This window comes from Canis lupus, chromosome 1 (assembly GCF_048164855.1).
Source record: "Canis lupus baileyi chromosome 1, mCanLup2.hap1, whole genome shotgun sequence".
Lineage (NCBI taxonomy): Eukaryota > Metazoa > Chordata > Mammalia > Carnivora > Canidae > Canis > Canis lupus.
Window position 1 is genome coordinate 94,326,624 of NC_132838.1, and position 19,158 is coordinate 94,345,781.

Below are 19,158 nucleotides of genomic sequence, written 5' to 3' on the forward strand. Positions count from 1 at the left end.
CCCCACTCCTCCAATTCAACCCAAGGAAGTCTACACCAAGACACAAGTAAATGGCAAAAAATATCAATAAAGAAAAAAAACCTGAAAGTAGTGGAGAAGATACTGACATAAGTGAGCTAGCAGTACCACAGTGGTGCTGCTGGAGCGTGAGCAGTTCCTGATGGAGCTGACTAGACTTTTCCAGAAGTGTGGGTCGTTGGACAGTGTGTTCATCACCCTGAAGAAGTAAGATGGTTGAACTAAACCCACTCCAAGGAAAGGTGCTGTAGAGAGCTTTGAGCCCTCAGACAAGTGTCTGTTAAGACCTACTGATGGGAAAAAGATCAGCACTATGGTAAGCTCCAAAGAAGTGAACAAGTTTTGGATGGATACACATGTCCTATGGTATTAGAGGCTTTATCAGGCTTACTGGAACCTACTGAGAACTAACATGGATGGGCTGAAGAAGAGGGAGAAAAAAGTAGGAGTCAAAAGAGCAAAGCAGCACAGTGAAGGGCACCAGATATCCTGCTTTCCCCAGCTAACCTCTAAATTACTATTTTTCCTTTGGTTTTTACTTTCTGGCCACAAAAGTAGGTTTCTGGTTCCCCTATAATAACTTTTCATGCAAGATGAAGGTCATTTTGGGTGGAAGAAGGGCTGCATTGTTTACAGGATAGTTGTAAGAAGCCAAGTTTATTTTAGAATTGGCTGATTGGTCTGTGTTGCGTGGTTGTATATCTTGGGATTGTAAAGTCTCTGTAGCCATCTACGTGAAGAACAATGGATCATTAAACCTGTATTTATCCGCCAAAAAAACCAAAACAAAACAACCAATACCACAGAAATACAGACAGTTGTTAACGGAATATTATGAAAACCTATATGCCAATAAATTGGATAACCTAGGAGAAATGGATAAATTCCTAGAAACTTATAACTTACCAAAACCAAAGCAGGAAGAAATAGAAAATTTGAACAGACTAATTACCAGCAATGAAATTGAATCCATAATAAAAAAACTAACCCCACCCCCCCACACCAGAAAAAATGCCCAGGACCAGAGGACTTTACAGGCACATTCTGCCAAATATTTAGAGTTAATGCCTATTGTTGTCACACTATTCCAAAAAACAGAAGAGGCAGGAAAACTAAATTCATTCTGTGAGACCCGTATCACCTTGATTCCAAGACCAGATAAAGACATCACAAATAAATAAATAAATAAATAAATAAAAAAGAACTATAGGCCAATATCTCTCATGAATATAGATGCAAAAAATATTAGCAAACCAAGTCCAGCAATACATTGGAAAAATTATACCCTGTGTCTAAACAGGGTGCAAGGGTGGTAAAATTTTTACAGAACAGCCCGTGTGGTACATCACCTCAGTAAGAGAAAGGATAAAAACTGTATGATCATTTCAATAGAAAGCATTTGACAAAGTATAACATTCATTCATGATAAAAACTTTCTGTAAAATAGGTCTAGCGGGAACATACCTCAACATAATAAAGGCCTTTTATGAAAAACTCACAGCCAACATCATCTACAGTGGTGAAAAACAGTTTTTCCCTTTAGGTCAGGAATAAGACCAGGATGTCCACTCTCACCACTCTTATTTAGCATAGTACTGGAACACCTAGCCACTAGAAGTCCTAGCCATAGCAGTTAAACAACATAAAGAAATAAAAGGCACCCAGATTGGTAAGGAATGCCACCAAAAACCTAGACGTCACCAAAAACTACTAGAACTGATAAATGAATTCAGTAAAGTTGCAGGACACAAAATCAATGTACAGAAATCTATTTCTATATGCTACTAATGTAGCAGCAGTAAGTGAAATTAAGAAAAATAAATCCGGGGATCCCTGGGTGGCTCAGCGGTTTAGTGCCTGCCTTTGGCCCAGGGCGCGATCCTGGAGTCCCAGTATCGAGTCTCGCGTCGGGCTCCCTGCATGGAGCCTGTTCCTCCTCTGCCTGTGTCTCTGCCTCTCTCTTTCTCTCTCTATCATAAATTTAAAAAAAAGAAAAAAGAATCCCATTTACAATTGTACCAAAACTAGCAAAATACCCAGAAATAAACTTACCCAAAGAGGTGAAGGGTCTGTACTCTGAAAACTAAAACACTGATGAAAGAAGTTGAAATGATGCAGAGAAAGCTATTTCATGTTACTGGATTAGAAGAATAAATATTGTTAAAATGTCTGTACTACCCAAAGCAATATGTAGATTTAATGCAATCCCAACCAACAGCATTTTTCACAGAACTGGAACAATTCTAAAATTTGTATGGAACCACAGAATAGCCAAAGCAATATTGAAAAAGAACAAAGCTAGAGGTATCCCTCTCTCAGATTTCAAACTATACTAGAAAGCCATAGTAATGAGAACAGTATGGTACTGGCATGAAAATAGACATATAGGTCAATGGAATAAAACAGAAAACCCAGAAATAAACAATAAACCCACAATTATATGTCAATTAATCTTTGACAAAGGAGGAAAGAAATACGATGGAAAGTGTCTTCAACAGATGGTGTTGGGAAAACTGGACAATTACATGCAAAAGAATGAAACTGAACCGCTTTTACTATACACAAAAGTGAACTGAAAATGGATTAAACATAAAATGGATTTTATGTTTTTTATGAAACCATAAAAATCCTTGAAAAGAGCACAAGCTGTAATTTTTCTGACATTAGCCATAGCAGCATTTTTCTATATATGTTTCCTGAAGCAAGGGAAATAAAAATAAACTATTGGGACTACCTCAAAATACAAAGCTTCTGCACAGCAAGGGAGATAGTCAATGAAACAAAAAGGCAACCTACTGAATGGGAGAAGATATTTGCAAATGAAATATCTGATGAGGGGTTAGTATCCAAAATATGTAAAGAACCAACCAACACCCCAAAATCAAATAACCCAGTTAAAAAATGGGAAGAAGACATGAACAGACATTTCTCCCAAGAAGGCATACAGACAGCCAATAGATGAACAGATGCTCAACATTACCTATCATCAGGGAAATGCAAATCAAAACTACAATGAGGTTATCACCTTACCTATCAGAATAGCTAAAAACAACACAAGAAACAGATGTTGGCAAAGGAACCCTCTACTTTATTGTTTTAACTTACTAAATTTATATGTAAATTGAAACAGCCACTGTGGAAAACAGTGACTATACCAGTTTGCATTCCCACCAACAACGTGCAGAGGTTCCCTTTTCTCCACATCCTTACCAACACTTACTTTTTGTCTTTTTGATAATAACCAGTCTCATAGGTGTGATGTAATATATGTGTTTTGCTTTGCATTTCCCTGATAACTAGTGGTGTTCTGTGTCTTTTCATGTTCCTGTTGGCTGTCTGAATGTCTTCTCTGGCAAATGTTTTTTCACAAAGAGCTTACAGCCTGTGTTTTCTTCTATTTTATGATTTCAGGTCTTACATTCAAGTTATTACCCCATTTTGAATTTATTTTTATATATGGTGTAAGATAGTGGTCCAGTTTCATTTATTTACATGTAGCTAATTAGTTTTCTCAGCACCAATTATTAAAGAAACTGTCTTTCTCCATTATATATTCTTGCCTTCTTTGTCATAGGCTAATTGACCCTATATGTGTGGGTTTATTTCTGGCCTGTTTTATTCCTTTTTTTTTTTTTTTAAGATTTTATTTATTCATGAGACAGGCAGAGACATAGGCAGAGGGAGAAGCAGGCTCCATGCAGGAAGCCTGATGTGGGACTCAGTCCCGGGACTTTGGGATCACGCCTTGAGCCAAAGGCAGACGCTCAACCGCTGAGCCACCCAGGCATCCCTCTCTGTTTTGTTCCATTGATCTGTTTGTGTCTGTTTTCATACCACTACCATGCTGCTTTATTATAGCTTTGTAGTGTAATGTGAAACCTAGGAAAGTGATACCTCCAGCTTTGTTCTTCTTTCTCAAGATTTCTTTGGTTATTTGGGGGTCTTTTGTTGTTCCATATAAATTGGTAGGATTCTTTGTTCTAATTCTGTGAAAAATGCCTTTGGTATTATGATGAGGATTGCATTGAATCTGTAGATTCCTTTGGGTAATATGTACATTTTCACATTAATAATTCTTCCAACTTATGAACAAAACGTCTATTTTTGTTTTCAATTTCTTTCATCAATATATTACCCTTTTCAAGAACATAATCCTCATAAATTCAGGCTTTTCAAATTTAATCTCTTCGAATTCACTAACCTTAATTTATAGACTAGACAGGCGTATGATACAACTTAGTGAATATTCCATGTGCCCTTGAAGAAGATCTACATTCCACATTTGTTGGGTAAAGTATGCTGTAAATGTTTAATTGGTTAATGATGTTCAAGTCTTCAGAATTCTTATTTTTTATTTTTATTTTTTGAATTCTTATTTTTTTAATCTTTTATTTTTGTTAATTCCTACAGGAGTATTAAAGTTTCTAGGTATTATAGTTTTTTTTGCCTATATCTTTTTGCTTCCTGTGACATGAAACTATTATTACATGTGTATAAGAAGTCTAATATGTAAATATTTATTGTAGTTTCTTAATATCCTGTTTTAAGAGATGTCATGAAGATGATACTCCTTTTTTCCTTGAATTTTTTTTTATACGACTTTTTACATATTGTTCGGTTATCCAGCTTAAATTTATATCTTTGTATGGTATAAGTTGGAGATCAGGGTTTTTCTCCCTTATCATTTAACAGTCATTTGACTGAGAAACATTTATTAAAAAGGCCAATATTTCTTCACCAAAATGTAGTTGATACATCTAAGATAGGTTACCTTATGTGAAGATATTTTTTTCAACTTTATTTGTTCCTTTGGTCTGTTTTTCTGTACTTAAACGAATACCAACTTGACTGACTTACTCTGACTTCATAGTGAATCTTGATGTCTGGTAATGTAAATCCTCCAACTTAGCTCTTCTAGATTGTTTTGGCTCTTGTAATCCTTTGTTTTCCATGTAGATATTAATTTGTAAATTCCTGTAGCTGCTAAGATTTTAATTGAGACTGTGTTGAATCTATAGGTCAATTTAGAGAGAAGTTGATAATTGAATAATAGAGCTTTCCAATGTCTGGCCTTTATTTTTTCTAGCAATGTTGTATAGTTTTTATTCTTACAGGTATTTCTATAGACTTATTCCTCAATATTTACTCTTTGTTACTATTGTTAAGGATACTGTTTTTAATCTTGACTTTTTAAATTGTTTCTGGTATAAGGAAATCAAGTTTTGTATATTGATTTTGTGTGTACTATTCTTGCTAAATTCACTTAGTAATTATTAAATTTTTCTACATGTATAGTCATACCATCTGTGACTATGACATTTTTACTTTCTCCTAATTATTATACCTTTTATTTCCTTTTCTTGCTTTGTTGTGCTGACCAGGATGTCCACTAAAATGTTGAGTGGAAATCATGATTTTAGACATACTTACTAATTTTTTTAATTCAAGAAGAATGAGATCAGTATTTTACCACTAAGTATTTTAATTCAAGATCTTTCATAGTTTTTATCAGAATGAAGAAGTTTGCTTTTATAGCTAGTTTAGCTGAGAGTTTCTAATCACAAACCATTGTTGAATTTTATTGGAGTCAGTTTCTACATTTATTGAAGTGGTCATATATTACTTTTCTCATATGTTCTAATAATGTGTTAAATTCTGTTGATTGATTTTTGAATGTTAAAATAACTTTGTATTTCTGTGACACATGAACCCAGTCCAGATTTGTTAGTCTTTTAAAATATTACTAGATTCAACTTGCTAGCATTTTATTATTTTTTTCATATTTGTTTATTAGAGATATTTACATATAATTTTTTTGTCACAACCTTATTTTGGCATATGTTTGTACTGTTAAAATATGTGGAGAAGTGTTTTCTAATTTCTGTTTACTGAAATAATTTGTGTAAGTTCTTTATTTTTTTTCTTGCCGATGTTTGGAGAAATTCACAAGTCAGTGGGCATTGAATTTTCTTTGTGGAAAAGTTTTAAGTTCTATATTCAATATTTTAGTAAATATTAAAATTTTGAAATTATCTTTGTTTTGATAAGGAATTTTCTGAGAGGAGACAAGTTTAACTTTAAACTTTTCTTCCTTTGTTTTGATAAGTTGTGTTTTTCAGAAAACATTCATTTTCTCAAAAGTTTCAAATTTATTGGAGGATATTTCTATATTAACATATTTTTAATATTGGGAGCTCTGGTAATGATGTTTACTTTCTAGTTCTTTGTATTGGTCATTTATGTTTTCTCTTTTTAAAAAATCAGTTATTTTTAGTGTTTTATCAATTTTATTAATGCTTTTTAAAAGCCAACTTTGTTTTTTTCTTTTTTCCTCACTGGTTTCTGCTCTTAAATATTTTTCCTTATGGCCCTTAGCTTAATTTGTTGTTCTTTTCCTAGTTTCTTGGTATGAAAACTCATCCTGTAATTTTGTTTAGTCTTTATTTCTTTTCTCACATAAAAATTTAAGACTAAATATCCTAGTAAATAAACACTTCTGCATTTCTTTCATATTTTTATCATTTAACTTAAAATATTTTCTGATTTCTTTTTTGCACTGTTGTTATTTAAAAGTATGTTGCTGGGGCACCTGGGTGACTCAGTTGGTTAAGCATCTGACTCTCGGTTTTAACTCAGGTCATGATCTCAGGGTCATGAGATCAAGCCTTGCATCCAGCTCTGTGTTCAGTGAGGAGTCTGCTTGATATTCTCTCTCTCCCTCTGCCCCTCCCCTGCCCTCTCTCAAATAAATAAATAAATCTTCAAAAAAATAAAAGTATGTCACTAAATTTCTGAATATATCTGGGGATTTTCTAATCATTTTTATCTTACTGATTTTTAATTAATTAATTAATTATTATTATTTTTTAAAGATTTTATTTATTTATTCATGGAGACAGAGAGGGAGGCAGAGACACAGGCAGAGGGAGAAGCAGGCACCATACAGAGAGCCTGACATGGAACTCGATCCAGGGTCTCCAGGATCACGCCCCAGGCCGCAGGCGGCGCTAAACCACTGTGCCACCGGGGCTGCCCTGATTTTTAATTTAATCCCATTGTGTTAAGAGAACATACTGTACAATAAGTGCATGTTATGATACTTTTATCAGTGTTCATAGTTTCCATAAGAAATTTTTAATTTAAGTGCCATCAATTCACATGCAGAACATTGTATTTTTCAATATATTTTTTCTTTTTGGTTGAAGTTATTGAGAATAGCATGAATTTACAGAATATTGAATATTACTGAGTATCATATGTCTTATTTTGCAATTAAATGTACTTCTTAATGAATTTTCATCAAATTGTGAAGACTGTTGATTTAGAGAATAAACAGACATAAAAGTCAGTCATTTTTATGTGATCTCAGTGTTATTTCTTCAGTTTTTTAAGAATCACATAAACTAATCATAGTGTATACAACATTAAGTCAACATTATGAGTCTTAAATAGAAAAAATAGTTGATTTGCTTCATTGTTCATATTTTGAATATATTCCTTTAGTATTTGTTGACAATTGCTTTATGGTGTCACATGTGGGTTTACTTTTAGGAATATTTCAGGTGATTTGAAAAGGATGTGTTAGTGTTCTCTTTTGGTTTAATTTTTCAGTGAGATATAGGAAGTGGAAAGAGTTGGAGTGGCAGTTCTGGTGATAGAGGAGAAAAGGTAAGGTGTGAGATAGTTGTTTAGGAAAATGGGAGAGTAGTTGGTATAAGGAAATAAAAGATTATAGATGAGCAGCACTAAAGGTCTATTTCCACTTAGAGTTCATGAGTTTAAAGATAGACCAATCTTAGTGTTTTCATCAGCTATATTTTACATGTATAGGTGGAAGCTCTGAGTACTCAAGAGTTAAAATTTGAACTCTTTTAGAGTTTCTGTGTTATATTTGGTGTTTTGACTGTATTTTTATCTGTGTAAGTAAGTCTTTTTAAAACTTAACTTTTCTCCTCTCAGAAGATTCTTTTACTGTGAACCTAGGCATCTTTAACACCAATGAAATTTCTTCTTTTATTTTTAAATGTTTTTTTCTTGTCTATATTCTCTTTTTCTCATCTAGAGCTCTCAGAGTTAGACTTCCTAGATTATTACCCCCTATTTTTTAGTTTTCTGCCCATATTTCTCTCTCTTAATCTAGGAAACCGAGAATTTGTCTTGAATTTGTCTTCCAAATTATTTGATCTCTTCAGTTGTATTCTGTGTTTTCATTGAATTGTTCTTATTATTTTGTAGTTCTCTACTTTTTAATGATCCTCTAATGATGCTTTATGTTTTCAAAATATTCTGAATCTCTCTGAGGATGCCAAGGAGAATTTTTAAAAACACTCTGTTTCCTGTATTATCTTTGTTTCTTTTGGAGTCAGCGGTTTTGCTGATCATTTTTGCCCTCTTTTATGCTTTCTTCCTTTACCCCCAATATATGATGATCCTTTATTATCATGGCATATTTATGCTTTTTGTATGTGTTTGCATGTTTGCAGACAACTATTTTTAATGCTTGTTAATGCCTTATTTTGTGTATTTTGTTTTATTATTACTTTTTATTTTTATTTTAAAAGATTTTTATTTATTTATTCATGAGAGACACAGGCAGAGGGAGAAGCAGGCTCCTCACTGGGAGCCCGATGCAGGACTTGATCCCCGGACTGGGATCATGCACTGAGCCACCCAGGCATCCCTCTGTGTGTATTTTAGAGTTTTTTTATTTCTTCCATTCTGCTGACTGTCATCTGTTCCTGTCTACTTTTAATTTTTCGTCAGTTCTTTGAAGTTTCTGATTTTGCTGATAGCACTGTTTCTTACTTTTCCAAGCCCTGACTTTATTCACATATACTTTTTATTTTACTCTTTTCTATCCTTTTAACTTTTGTCCTCTTTTTCATATATTCTGAATTTCACTGTACATTGTTAATATGCTTTTAAAAACAATTGTTAATTGTCTCAAAGAATTTAAGGAAAGAAAAATAGAATGTTATAGTTACCTACATATTTACTATTTTTTGAGTTCTTCATTCCATTCTACAAATCTGATTTGCATCTGTAATCCAGAGAATTGTTTTTTTTTTTTTTTTTAGCATTTCTTAAAGTTTTTTTCTATTTTTTTTTGTGAGGTCTTTTCTCTCAGCATCCATTTATCTTAAAATGCATTTGTTTAGCCTGAATTTTAAATCTTTTTTTAAAAATTTTATTTATTTATGATAGTCACAGAGAGAGAGAGAGAGGCAGAAACATAGGCAGAGGGAGAAGCAGGCTCCATGCACCGGGAGCCCGATGTGGGACTTGATCCCGGGTCTCTAGGATTGTGCCCTGGGCCAAAGGCAGGCGCTAAACCACTGCGCCACCCAGGGATCCCCTGTTTAGCCTGAATTTTAAAGGCTATTTTTGTGGACTATAGAATTTTAGGGATAAACAGCTCCTTTTCCTTCCCAGCAGCCTATTGTAGTCTTCCAGCCTCCATTATATCTGAAGAGATGTCAGTTGTTAAGTCTTATCTTGGCTCTCCTGTATGTATGTGGCTACCTTTAAGATTTTCACTTTGATTTTTAGTAATTTGATTATGATATGACTAGCTATGGATTTTTATGAATTGGGGCTACACGAACTATTTGTATTCGTGGTTTGAAGTTCTCAAATTTAGAAAAAAATTTAGTGAATATTTTTCCAAATATTTCTTCTGTCTTGTTCACATGTGTAAGATTGCCCAATATTGTAGAGGTCATATGGTTTCTATGTCTTCATCCATTTATCTTTTAATGTAGATTCTTTTACATGTATATTATATAAACATATTTTATAAAATAAATTCCAATTGAGTTTGCTATCAGTCCATTTCTACATATTTTATCTCTTGACTCTACATCACGTTTCTTTTTTTTTTTTTTTAATTTTTATTTATTTATGATAGTCACAGAGAGAGAGAGAGAGAGAGGGAGAGAGGCAGAGACACAGGCAGAGGGAGAAGCAGGCTCCATGCACCAGGAGCCTGATGTGGGATTTGATCCCGGGTCTCCAGGATCGCGCCCTGGGCCAAAGGCAGGCGCCAAACCGCTGCGCCACCCAGGGATCCCACTTGTTTCTTTTATATTAAGTTTCAGTTGGTTGTTGTGTCTTGTGGATATCTTGTATAAACTCTGGATAGTGTGGATTTTAGTCTTTCTTCAAAGTGTAAAGTTTGTTCTAGCAGGTGGTTCACCTTGATATCCTGTGAAGGCTTGGTGTTAGGCTTTGTTAGAACTATCTAGTCCAGTTTGCCCTTCTTTTTGATATGTGGCTCTTATTCCTCAAATGTGGCTTTTCTGGAGTTGCAGTGAAAAGCCTGAGGTATTTACCAGTTCCTTCTGCACCCAAACTGATTCTCCAGCACCAGGTAGCTAATGAAATCTCTTCTTACATCTTTTAGATTTCCAGGTAATGCCTCTCCCTGGACTTTTTAGATTTTCATCCTATACATGAGAGTTCAAGAGTCAGCCTCTTGATTCTCGCTTTTTTCCCAGGAGTCTGCCTTCAATTTCTATCTGTTTAGCATCTCCAAAGTTTTTTCCTTGATTCTTCCAGCCAGTAAGACTACAGTCTTTCAAATAAGAGCTCTGTCCTCTTTTCCACTAATCACTTGGGCACTACAGAGACTTTTTAGTTCCCTCAGAATAAAAGATGGATAAATGTGGACCTCATTCAAAAATGTGTAAAGCAGCAGTCTTTATTCTCCTTCCATTTCATTATCAAAGGGCAGTCTTCATTAAGTGTTTTTCTTTCTGTCAAGGGTCACATCTCCTCCAGTTGCTGTCTGCTTTTGTTCACTTGCCAATGTCTTCAGTGTTTTTTAGGATAGTTTGTTCTGGAGTTTGTAATTGTTATTGTATGGGTTTGTATAGGATATCAAAAGCATCCAGATCAGGAAGGAGTAAATATGTGTGTGTGTACACACACACACACACACACACACACACACACACACACAGGAATATTATTCAGCCTTTAAAAAGGAATACGTATTATTTGCAACAGCATGGAAAAACCTCAGGGGCAAGTGAAGCAGTTGGAATGATAAATATTGTATGGTACCACTTACATTTGCAATTAAAAAAAAACTAACTCTAAAACAGATGGTAGAAAAGTCTTGCTGGGGGCTGGGATTTGGGGGAAATTGATTAAAGGCTACAGATTTCTTGCTTATAAGGTAGATAAGTTTTGAAGATCTAATATGACTATAGTTGTGAACATTATATTGTATAATTGATATTTTCTAAGAGAATAGAAGTTAAACGTCCTCATTGGAAAAAAGTAGTTTCGGGAAGTGACGGAAGTGCTGACTCAATGATGGGTAATCATTTCACAATGTGAACAATGTATATCATCATGTTGTATACTCTAAGTATCTTACAGTTTTGTCAATTGTATCTCAATATAGTGGTAAAAATTTTTTTTTCAAATAAAGGCTACAACTTAAAAATCACTAAGGCCTCACTGAAAGATCTTCTAAAAGACACATTTCAGCAGAAAAAAGTTCAGAAGGAAAGCTAGGATCGACAACAAATTGACGAAATTTTTGCAGATTTGCCCCTTAATGGCTAAGAGTTCATTTTACATGACTTCCTATAATTAGGTAAAAAAGAGACAGTGTGATAATTACAAGAAATTTTTTTAAATTTTGTATTTTTGAAAACAAATTTCAGTTATTTAAATTTCTGTATCCAGTTGCAGGTGAACTTTAAAAATCTTGTGGTTCTGGGCAGCCCTGGTGGTCCAGCAGTTTGGTGCTGCCTTCGGCCCAGGGCATGATCCTGGAGATCCGGGATCGAGTCCCATGTTGGGCTCCCTGCGTGGAGCCTGCATCTTTCTCTGCCTGTGTCTCTGCCTCTTTCTCTCTCTGTGTCTGTCATGAATAAAAATAAAAATTAAAGTTAAAAAAAAATCTTGTGGTTTTAACAACTGCCTGTTTCTTGTTTCTCTACTCACTGGAAGTCCCCTGTTATACGAAGAACTAAATATTAACTCTAGTATTTTCTCTAGTATAGTAAGGTCCTTGAAGTTAGATACAGGTGAATTTCACCTTGCACTTCACTTAATCATCGTTTTTACCCCCTTTAATGTCTGTACTTGGTATAGTGCTTGGCACTCGGTAATTGCTGTATGTGTGTACTTGCTATTATTTTCTGCTTTTCCCTTTATATGACTCTGCTCATGTTATAAATGAGTACATCTGTGGGAAAGCTTGTCAGATTTTTAGGTCTTTCAAATGTCAATCTCATGTTTTAGATTCTAGCTAGATCTGGTGAATTGCCCTACTTCCATTTCTGAACAAAAATGTGTAAAGCAGCAGTCCTTATTCTCCTTCTGTTTCATTGTCAAAGGGCAGAGTCTTCATTTCCTTATTTCCATTAATGGTATTATAGATCTCTCAAACCTGGAATCCTCCCACCATCTTTTATTTCTGGCTTTAAAAACACTTTTTAAAAATTTGAATGTAGTTGACACAGTGTTGCATTAGTATCAGGTGTACAGCATAGTGATTTAGCATCTCTTATACCTTATGCTGTGCTCATCACAGGTCTGACCATCAACACTATTACACTATTGTACACTATCACAATATCACTGACTATATTCCCTGTGCTATGCCTTTTATTCTTGTGACTTCTTCATCCCATAACTGGACTCCCAGCTTCTCTGTATTCTGTTAGTTACCAGATTGCATGGATTCTTGCTGTTATATTACCATTCGTCATTCAACTGTTGTGGTTTCAGTTCAGGATCTTACTACTACCTAGACTATGGTAGTAGCTTTCTAACTGGTTTCATTTCAACTTCTTAATTCATCATTGACTGTAAGATAAAGTTTAAATTCTTTGATCTGATTTATTTTTAAGTAGGCTCCATGCCCAATGTGGGGCTTGAACTCACGACCCTGAGATTAAAAGTTGCATGTTCTACCGACTGAGCCAGTTGGATGCCCCTTAAATTCTTTGATCTGACATTCAGACTATTCTTAATACTATACCGTAGCAATTAGGATTACATTGATTTACAAATAATATGTTTGGTGGTAGATAGATGATTCTGGATATTGATTCAGATGCTTAAGTTTGCCCGGTGTTTTATTCTTTTCACATTTCCTTCCTAGTTGGCTTCATGGTTTGATTGTTTATTTATTTACTTATAGATTTTATTTATTCATTAGAGAGAGAGAGAGGCAGAGACACAGGTAGAGGGAGAAGCAGGCTCCACGCAGGGAGCCCGATGTGGGTCCCGATCACAGGACCCCAGGATCACGCCCTGGGCCGAAGGCAGGCTCCAAACCACTGAGCCACCCAGTGATCCCTTCTTCATGGTTTTAAAGTGACTGCCCTACCCTGTATTTATGTTTAGAGGCAGGTAAGAAGAAAGTGAAGGGGGAAAAGCAAAAAGGAAGCCAAGTCAGCTTCCTTTTAAGGACTGTTCCTGGAAGGTACCATCCAGCAACTTCCACTTAAATGTCATTTGTTGAAACTGGTTCAGGTGGTTATGCATCTGTGGGGAAATAACAGTTCTTTAGGGTATGTTGCTCTCCCCGACAAAATTGGGCCCTATCAAACAAGAAGGAAAAATGTATTTTGAGTATGTAATTTCAGTCTTCCCACAAATATCTGTATTTTTAATTGTTTCCTAAATGGTATAACTTCTCAAATATTGTACTTCAGCCCAATAAATTAGAGTAGATCTTTTTACCTTCCTACTTCTCAGCACAGTTTTACTCTCCTGGAATGTTGTTCGTCTTTCATTCACATAAATCCAGTCTGTTGTACAGAATCAGTTTTAAATATGACCTCCTCTAATAAAACTCATCAGTTTAAATCCAGTTTGAAATGTTATTACCCCCTCCAGATACCAATAAGCAATTGTCATAGTAATTCATTTACTGAGAATTTATGTTACCCTGGATCTCTTATCCTATTGCCTGTTACTGATTTTGTTTATTTTGTTAATATTCCATATTTGTATTGTGTTTCCTCAGGTTGTAAGCTTCAGTTTTATGGTCCTTGTCCACAGGAAGCTTATAATCTCAGTATCTCTCACTGTGCTTTCTATATAGCAGTACATGATATTTACTCAGTTAATGAATTTTAACAAAGTCACTGCTTTCAGTGAAGCCTTCTTTGTATAGGAGGTGATACCTTATCATATCAGTATCACTTTCTTTTGTAACTTACTGTTTTTTCCTAACAGGCAAATGTTCTGAAAAGAACAAAAAACCAAAAAAACAAAAAACAAAAAAAAACTCTGCATGGGAATGGCTTGCCTTACAATGACAGAAATGGAAGGAACATCTGAATCTCCTATACATCAGAATGGTGATATTCCTGGAAATGCTAATTCTGTGAAGCAAATAGACCCACTCCTACAGGTGTATCTTTATCATTCTCTTGAGAAAGCTGAAGAAGAATATCTGAAGTTTCCAACTGGGGAGTATGTTGCAGAAGAAATTTGTGTTGCTGCTTCTAAAGCTTGTGGTAAATATTTTAAAAAATCTTATTTTCTCTTTGTTAATAGGTCATCACTTCAGTTATGCTACTCTAATACAATGTACATGTGTAATGTATTTTTTATTTTTTAAAAATATGTATGTGGCAGTGTGCTTTCAAAGGAAGAGCTACCAGAGCTTGGAGAGGTGCTTTCTGCCTGGTGCTGCTTCACATTGAGGGCTCTGCTGGGGCCCTGCAGGCACTGAGCTCCTTGGTTGCTCTGGGTGCAGCTCTCTCAGTCCTTGGTGCAACAGCTGCCCCGCCAGAGGCTGCAGGCAGCAAACTTTGATGGAGTGTGTTGTTTCCAGCAGGGGAGAGTACACAGTTCCAGGGTGCATGGCTGCCTCCACCTAGATTTCTTTCTTTCTTTCTTTCTTTCTTTCTTTCTTTCTTTCTTTCTTTCTTTTCTTTTCTTTTCTTTTCTTTTCTTTTCTTTTCTTTTCTTTTCTTTTCTTTTCTTTTCTTTTCTTTTCTTTTCTTTTCTTTTCTTTTCTTTTCTTTTCTTTTCTTTCTTTTCTTTCTTTTCTTTCTTTTCTTTTCCTCCCTCCCTCCCTCCCTCCCTCCCTCCCTCCCTCCCTTCCTTCCTTTCTTTCTTAATTTTTAATTTATTTATGATAGTCACAGAGAGAGAGAGAGAGGCAGAGACATAGGCAGAGGGAGAAGCAGGCTCCATGCACCGGGAGCCCGACGTGGGATTCGATCCCGGGTCTCCAGGATCGCGCCCTGGGCCAAAGGCAGGCGCTAAACCGCTGCGCCACCCAGGGATCCCTCCACCTAGATTTCAAAGGATGGAGCCTCCCAAATCCATAGGGGCTAGGCAGCTGAGAGCCTTGGGGCCCACCTCTGGTAAAGCTACAAGGACGAAACATTTTGCCAGTGTGTCTTATAGGCAAGACCTCTGCCTCAGTGGGCCTGGAAAACAGATAGATTGTCCTGTCATAGAGGATCATTCTTGAGCCTTGGGTCTGATGGAATTTGCCCTGTTGAGTTTTTAGACTTGCTTGGGACCTGTCAGTCCTTTTTTTCTGCTCTTTTGGAGTAGAAATGTCTATCTTATGCCTGTCCTACCATTGTATTTTGGAAGCATTTAACTTGTTCGATTTCACAGATTCACAGCTGGAATGGTTTGCTTCCAGATGAATGGTACCTTGAGTCTCACCCAAATATGATTTAGTTGCTATTCAGATGAATCTTTGAACTTCAGACTTTTGAATTGATGGCTGGAATGAGTTAGAATTTTGGGGGCTATTGGGATGGAGTGAAAAATATCTGAATTTTGGGGTTCCAAGGGCAAAAATTTTTATTTTTATTTATTTTTATTTTTTTAAAGATTTTATTTATTTATTTATGAGAGACACACAGAGAGAGGCAGAGAGAGAAGCAGGCTCCATGCAGGTAGCCCGATGTGGGACTCGATTCCAGGTCTCCAGGATCACGCCCTGGGCCAAAGGCAGGCACTTAACCACTGAGCCACCCAGGCGTCCCAAAATTTTTTATTTTTATTGTTAAGTCTTCACATCTACTTATCTTTATTCTCCAGTTTTTACTCTAGAAGTTATTTGGATTGCTTTTTCATAATTTCCATTTTCTCCTCATGTTCATGTTTTGCTCTGCCTTCTTTACAAAATGGAATATATTCTAGTACCTGATTTAACTTTCTTCATTGGTAATTCTATCATCTGTCATTTCTAGGTATCCTTCTACTGATTGATGTTTCTTCTGGTTATGGGTCATATTTTCCTGCTTTTTAAAATGCCTACAATTTTTTATTGGATGCTGGATATTGTAAATTTGTAATTTATAGTGTTATCTGCTGGATTTTGTTGTATTCTTTGAATAGTGATGGACTTTGTTCTGGCAGGTGGTTAGGTAATTGGTGGTTTACTTAGCTACTTTTGAGATCATCTTCTCCTTTTTATTCTTCCTTTTGTTAAATAATTCAGTATTTCTAGTATATTCACAGAGTTGTGCAACTCTCATGTCATTTTTCAGCACCACTGGAAAGAAACCTCTTATCCATTAGAATCATTTTCCATTTGTTCCTCAGCTCCCCTAACAACAAATCTACTTACATCTTTAAGAATTTACGTTTTTGGAACATTTCATGTAAGTGAAATTATTCCATGTGTGTTTTTTGTGACAAGGAGTTGAATTCCTGAGTCATATGGTAACTGTGCTTAATCTTTTGTTCTTAACCTAACTACCAGAATATTTTCAGGGCATCTACATCCTTTTACATTTCCACCAGCAGTGTGTGAAGGTCCCAGTTTTTCTACATCCTGATCAACACTTGTTATTACCTTTTTGATAATAGACATACTAGTCGATGTAAAGTGGTATCTCTCATGTGTATTTTTTTTGAAAAAGCTTTATTGATAAATGATTCACATATACATTTCATACTTTTAAAAAGTGTACATTTCAGTGGTTTTTACGATTACCAGTCAATTTTAGAACATTTTTTCACACCAAAAGAAACTGTGTGCTTATTGACTATCACTCTCAAACCCCCTCATCCCTCTCCAGCATTAGGCATGCCCTAATTTATGTTCTGTCTCAGTAAATTTGTCTGTCTAGATATTTCATATAATAGGGATATATAATATGTGGCCTTTTGTTGCTAGCTTGTAATTCCCACGCCCCTTTGGAAATCTTTAGTAAAAGATGAAAGATTTATGTAATCTAAAGAGAAATGCTAGAGTATTCTTAAAATTTTTGTGAAGTTCATCCATATTTGTACCATCTATCAGTACTTAATTCTTTTATGGCTGAATAATTTGCTATTGTATGGATAATGCCACATATTGTTTAACCATTGATCAGTTGATGGACATTTTAACTGTTTCAGCCTTTGTCTATCATGCATAATGTTCCTGTGAACATTGTGTACAATGTGGACAGATGATTTCATTTGTGTATATACCCAGGGGTGGAGTTGTGGGTCAAATGGTAATTCTTTGTGAGAAACTAACCAGACTGTTTTCCAAAGAGGCTGGCTGCACCATTTTACATTCATACCAGTAGTGTGTCAGGGTTCTGATTATTCCACATCCCTAATAACACTTGTTATTATTATCCATTCAAATGGGTATAAAATGGTATCTTTTTTAGTTTTGAATTTTTCCCTCTGATTATCAATTCTTTTGAGTATCTTTGAACTGCTTATTGGCAATTTGTGTGTCTTCTTTGGAGAAATATCTGTTCCTGTCCTTGTCTACTTTTTAAATTTTCTGTTTGTTGTTGTTACTGAGTTGTTAATAATTGTATTTTCTAGATATGGATTTCTTACAAATATATGATTTGGAAATCTTTTCTCCCATTTTGTATTTTATCTTTTCACTTTCTGGATCTGCTAGTGTCCTTTGAAGAAAGATTTTTAATTTTGATGAAACCTCGTTTATTTTTGTTTTTGTGTCCTGAGAATCCTTTACCAAATCTTAGTTCATGAAAAATTGTCCTTGCAGTTTCTTCTAGGAGTTTTATGGTTTTAGTTTTGCTGCACTTTGAGTTCATTTTTGCAGCTGGTTTGAGGTATAAAGGTCCAGTGTCATTTTTAGCATGTGAATATCCCTGTGTTACTGACTTCTACTTTGTGTTACTGACTTCACCTACTTTGTGTAGTGTTTATAAGTAAGGTTCATCTCTGTTGTACCATGTACTTAGTACATTGTTCTTTTGTGACTGAATGATACTCAGCTAAATAGTATCAAATACATGATACAACAGGGATGAAACATAAATATTATATGAAGTGTAAAGAGCTAGTAACAAATGGATATCTACGTGCACATCCCTGCACCCTTTGATGAAGAGGCTATGATTTCCCCACTCACTAGTCTCAGAACCCTTGTGAAAGTATCATTTGGCCATAAATGAGTGGATTTGTTTCTGGATTTTCAGTTGTTTTTCATTGGTCTATATGTCTTAATGCCAGTACCATACTCTTTGTATCACTATAGCTGTGTCGTGAGTTTATGTAATCAGAAAGTGTTAGTTTTCCAACTCATTCTTTTTCAAGATTGTTGTATTTTGTTAAGTCTCCTTTATTAGATTTTGTGTTATAGTTTTTGTATTGTTCTTTTAGGGTTATCCTAGATATCACAGTGTATACTTTTGACTTATCACAGTCTTAAGCTAGTATGTTAAAATTTTCTAAACAATTCAAGAACTTGACAGAACTTTAATTCCATTTTCCTCTCTTCATTTTTGGTGTTATTGTTATCATATGTTTTACTTCTGTAGATATCATTAACCCCACAAGGCACTTATATTACTGTTGCTTTAAATAGTCATTATTGTTTATAATTACCCTTTTCCTTGTTCTTCATTTTTTCCTATACTTCATGCTTCCATTTGTCATGATTTTCCTTCAGCCTAAAGAACTCCTTTTAGTATTTCTGCATTGCAGACCTGCTGGTGACAGATACCTTCAGCTTTTATTTATCTGAAAATGTCTTTTCTTTTTACTTTCTTTTTTGAATATTACAGAGTATAGAATTCTTGGCAGGCTTTCTTTCCCTTTGATTCAGTGCTTTTAAGATGTCATATTCATTCTTTGACTTCATGATTTTTGTTGAAAAGCTACCTATTAGTCTTTTACTCCTCCTTTGAAGGTAATATGTTTTTATGCTCTGGTTAC

At 35.1% G+C, this 19,158-nt stretch overlaps 1 protein-coding gene across 4 annotated transcripts in view; it reads left to right on the top strand.

The window, feature by feature from the left end:
• JAK2 (Janus kinase 2) overlaps positions 1-19,158 on the top strand; it is a 117,427-nt gene that overhangs the window by 32,545 nt on the left and 65,724 nt on the right. For 2 of the 4 annotated variants that reach the window (XM_072840370.1, XM_072840382.1), the window contains one exon: positions 14,224-14,507. The exons of the other annotated variants lie outside the window; for them this stretch is intronic. In XM_072840370.1, coding sequence (XP_072696471.1) covers positions 14,282-14,507 — 226 coding nt within the window. In that variant the 5' untranslated portion in view covers positions 14,224-14,281. The remainder of the gene's footprint in view (positions 1-14,223; positions 14,508-19,158) is intronic. 4 annotated transcript variants of the gene reach the window in all.